This window comes from Pteronotus mesoamericanus, unplaced genomic scaffold (genome assembly GCF_021234165.1).
Source record: "Pteronotus mesoamericanus isolate MK-2021 breed Mesoamerican mustached bat unplaced genomic scaffold, CSHL_Meso_final scaffold_99, whole genome shotgun sequence".
Taxonomy (NCBI): Eukaryota; Metazoa; Chordata; class Mammalia; order Chiroptera; family Mormoopidae; genus Pteronotus; species Pteronotus mesoamericanus.
The window spans coordinates 7,630,328-7,634,715 of NW_026555330.1; the positions used below are offsets into that span (position 1 = coordinate 7,630,328).

Genomic DNA, 4,388 nt, shown 5'->3' on the forward strand with positions numbered 1-4,388 from the left:
ACCCCCTCGGCCCGCCCCCAGGGTCAGCAGAACCCCTTCCAGGGGATGGCGATGGGTGGAATTGTTCCATGGTTCAGAGTAGGAACCTCAGGCCCGACGAAAGACAGAGGGGTCCGAGAGCCCCCCAGGTGCTGCGAAGTTTCAAAAAGGGGCAAGGAGGCATCGGCACCTGGAGGGACTAGTGGGGAGTCGCCAAGGAACACAAGGACGAGGCTGGACAGATGTGAGCGTGCAAATGAGTAGGACGGTGGGTTTACTGATCAGCCTCCCTTTCCCCCTCCCCCTCCTCATCTTCCTCCTCATCCTCCTCGTCTCTGGGCGGCGCAGAGGCTGCAGCCTCAGACTCCTCCTCCCCTGCAGGCTCCGCCAGCGGCTCCTCAGTCAGGAGGTCCCGTGCCAAGCGCTCCAGGTGCCCCAGGCTTATCCTCCGCAGCCGCTCCTCGTGCTCCTGCCTCAGCAGCTGCAGCACTGCCTTGGCGTCCTGGGGCCTGAAGTGTTTGGCCAGGACCTGGCGCAGCTGGTGCCACAGCGGCTGGGGCTGCAGGGCCTCCGCAGGCGCGGTCTTCTCCGGGGGCCGCATGATGACGTTGATGGAGGCATTGGGCCCGATGCAGTAGTCGGAGAGACGCTTGTCATCGGCCAGCAGCTGGCCACGGAAGAGCAGGTGCTGCTGCTCCTCCGGCACCTGCAGCCTCTCCGACACCAGCTTCTTCAGCGTGGCCACGCTCTCCTGCCCCGACACCTTCACGCTGCATCTCCGGCCCAGGAGGAGCTTGACTGTGAGGAACATCGGGCGAGGAGCAGGATCAGGAGGGACCCATGCTCCAGCGGCTGCCCTGAGGGTGGAGGGGCCAGCAGGAGGTGGCTGCTGCTCCCTGTCAATGGAGGGCGGTGGCCTCAGAAGGCCAAGAACCCGGCCCAGGAGGGCAGCCATTGGCTAATGCACAGCGATGTCACAATGCCACAGCAGAGCTCTCACTTCAGGGACGTTAGAGGAGCATTCGGGGCATAGTGTCCTTTCTCCGTGAGAAGGGAAAGGAGGAGAGAAGAGGGACAAAGGGGGTTCAGGAAAGGAAGTAGAGGACAGGGAGAAAGAAAGGCAGGATCAGGTACGGGAGGGCCCAAAGGACACAGGGCGGCGGAAGGGAACGCGGCCCCGTGGACTGGCTCAGCGCGTTGCGTCGCGTGTCTGCTCGGCCAGGGCCGGCCCTGCGGAGAGGTCCTATCACAGCAGACACTCCTGTCCTCAGGGGTTTTCTGCCTGTAAGCCTGCTGCCTAGCACTCAAGTGTTGTTCTTTCTGTCATGCGCTCTGCATGCTCTTTTGGACTTTTCCAGAAGCCGACCCTGCGACAGAGATTCCAGGGCATGGATTTCGTTGGGAGGTGACCCCAGGAAGCACCAGTAGGGGTTGTGGAAGTGAGCCCAGGAAGGGCGAACCCCCAAGCGTACTGATGAGCAGGTTGCCTTTGTGGGCACTGGGAGCCTTCAGTCCCGCTGGGCGCTCTGGGTGGCGGCAGGGGGCAAGGAGGCTGGGCCTGCAGGCACCAAGTCCTGCCTGTGGTTGGTGGGGTACTGGCTCCTCGGCCTGGGGTCGGCACATGTGCAGGACACGCTCCTGTGCCCAGGGGAAACCCTGGGGCAGAGGTATGCAGAGGCTGGCATTAGAGGCCATCAGGTCTTCCAGAACGCAGGCACCAAGGGGACACGGTGGGCTACCAACAGTGTCTGCTTCGTGTCCCTTGCTGTATTTAATCCTTGCAGACTCTGAGGCAGGTACAGTCACTACCTCCAGTTGCTAGCGAGACGATGGGGCTCAGCCAAACCATCAGGCAAGCAAGCAACACAGCGCTGGCCTCCCCCCGCCCCCTACCCCCTGACCCCCGGCCGCACGTTGCCCCCTGAAACAGCTGCTCAGTGTCCTTGGGGCGCCAGGCACTAAGCAGGCACCAGCAGTCCACAGTGAATGAGGGAAGGAACGCTGCTGGGGACTCTGCGTCAGCAACTTCTGCTGCATCGGCAGTTTTCAGTTCGACCTGTTGATGGTCTCCTGGGTCAGGTCCTCATATAGTCTGACACAGGTAAGTTTGTGAGGAGGATGTTTTTATCTCATTTTAGAAAGGAGTGAGCGTGGAGAAGACCTTGCGGATGTCCCACAGTGGCTGGGGCGATTTTGCCAGGGATCCCCTTGGCCAGCACCCACCTCTCCTCTCATCCCCCTTCCCCTCCTGCGTTCCTTCTTTCCCCTCCCTCTTGAACCACTCTTGAATGACCCTGTTGCCAACAACCTGGGACTTCCCAGATCTTGCCTGCCCACAGCACCCACCCTGACCCCTCCCTGCCCCCTGCCAGAGTTGTTCCAACCTCCATCCCTCCCTTCCGTCCCGGGCAGGCTCCTGGGATAGCGGGGGTGGGGGGGCGGGGGGGCGGGGGATGGCATTTAGGGGGGGAACACCAGGGACACCAGGAAGTCAGCTGGTCCTCCCCCTCCCCTGCCACAGAGCCTCACTCTAAGCGGGTGACCCAACGCCTAGTCCAGAGAACTATACTCTCTCCCGCCAGGAATTCCCTGACACCCTGCCCTTCCCCTCCCCTAACCGTGAGCTGCCCAACCCAGCCCCCCCTCTCACCTCCCTGCTCCCCTCTCCCCACCAGCAAGTCCTCTTCTAATTTCCGTTCTTCCTCCAAACGTCTCCAAAACCCACGATCCCAGACTGTGCCCTGTGGGTCAGCATCTACTAATCCCCTCCTCCGTCCAGCCCCACCCCCCCGGGGCCATTCCTACAACAGCAAAAGGGGCTTCCTAAGCCAACGGGAGGCCGAGTCACTCGTCCAAGAGCGCACCATCTACTCAAACCCTCTTCACTTTTGGAGTCTGAACCAGCTTCTCAGTCTGGCCTCCAAAGGCACCCTGGCCTGGCCCCGCTTCCCCAGCCTCCACTCCGGCCACACCCACCCGCCATTTCCTCTGCCTTCTTGTCCCATTTGAACTCTTCCAACTCATCCTGCAAAACGCCCGTTAAAAACTGCTTCCTCCAAGAAGCCTTCCTTGCTTTCCCCAGCCCCCTGTACCACCGTAGGTCCCCTTGCGCATCCCTGCACAAGTGGATGCACTCAGGGAATGGGTCTCAGCTGCCTTTGTATCCCCACCTCCAGCCCACAGAGCCTGGCCCACAGAGGGCCCCGAAAACATGCCTGTTGAGTGAAAAAGATTGAAATTTAGACATGCTGAGCCTTGCAGGAGAAGGCAGCTGTGGAAAGATACAGAGCTGCCTGCGTCTCGCCCTCACCAACCCCCCTCCTCCCCTAGAGATGAAAATCCAAAATTACATTAGAAATAAATCAAAGTGATCCCAGTCTTTACCAAAGGATCTTCTATAGCATTCTTTAAATAGCCAACTCCCTTGGTGCATGTGAAATGAGATAGAATTTGCAAATGTGCGTACAGTGTGTAGGGCCCTGAGACTCTGCAATGGCAGGAGCGGAGCGGGACGAGGTTTCCCTGCTTCCACCTGGGAGCTCCCAGCCTCTGGAGGAGAGGACGTGTGGCAGACAAACCTCGGGAGGGACATGTTGGGGACATGCCATGGGCGAACCCAGAGCAGAGCTAATCCAGGAAGGCTTCCCGGAGGAGGGAGTTTTGAGTAATCTGAAAGAGACAAAGGGAAGGCGAAATGGGAGTAACAGGAAGGAACAGGAGCCAGAGCTCTGGGTGTGGGGGGAGCTGAGACCCGGCCCCTCCTCCTCAGACTCATGGGCCCAGGACACTGGCGGCCCATGGGGACGATGCGTCAGGCCTGGGCTTCGAGAAGCACAACTCGGGTTCTGAATCTCCAGGCAGGTTGCCCCGTGACCGGGGCTGTGAGGGCCACAGCTGCTGAGTCTTACAAGTCAGGCGCCCCGGGCCGCAGAGCCCCAGTGTGCAAGTGGGCCAGGGGGACAGAAGCTCCAGCATGTGGGGGGCCCAGGGAAGCGGGGAGAGGTGGTCCCCGCCCAGCCCCTCCTCTGTGCCTGGAGCTCACATGCCCTCCCCAAGGGGGACAGTGGGGGCACCTCAGATCCTATTTGGAGCTCGAAATGTCATAATTTTCCCCATGTTACTATTGCTTGTCTTAATTATAGAATTAGCATGAGAAAACGTAATTGTGTAATCAGCCCACGCAATCAGGCGATGATTGCCGTAATTAGGGGGAAGATTAGCGGGAATGAGGGGCCTTTGTGACTTCAGGGAAGGCAACAAATGTCGCAGAGAGGACGCTGGGAGGTGTCGGGCTCCGACCCCCCACCCACAGCTGCACGTGCAATTGTGTCACAGAATCACATACAATGTCCGTGGGGAGAGGGAGCGGGGAGGGGAGGGTGCTTTGGGACAGGTCTGTGAACTCGCAG

The 4,388-nt window shown here is 60.1% G+C and overlaps 1 protein-coding gene across 1 annotated transcript; it reads right to left on the reverse strand.

Annotated features, from left to right (window-relative positions):
* Positions 1-253: 253 nt before the first annotated feature.
* UBL4B (ubiquitin like 4B) lies at positions 254-790 on the reverse strand. The gene has a single exon (XM_054564793.1). It carries the CDS (start codon positions 788-790, stop codon positions 254-256), a length of 537 nt encoding a protein of 178 aa, XP_054420768.1.
* Positions 791-4,388: the final 3,598 nt, after the last annotated feature.

Excerpts from the sequence above, each read along its gene's own strand:
- UBL4B (XM_054564793.1), bottom strand. The coding sequence starts at position 790 with ATGTTCCTCACAGTCAAGCTCCTCCTGGGCCGGAGATGCAGCGTGAAG.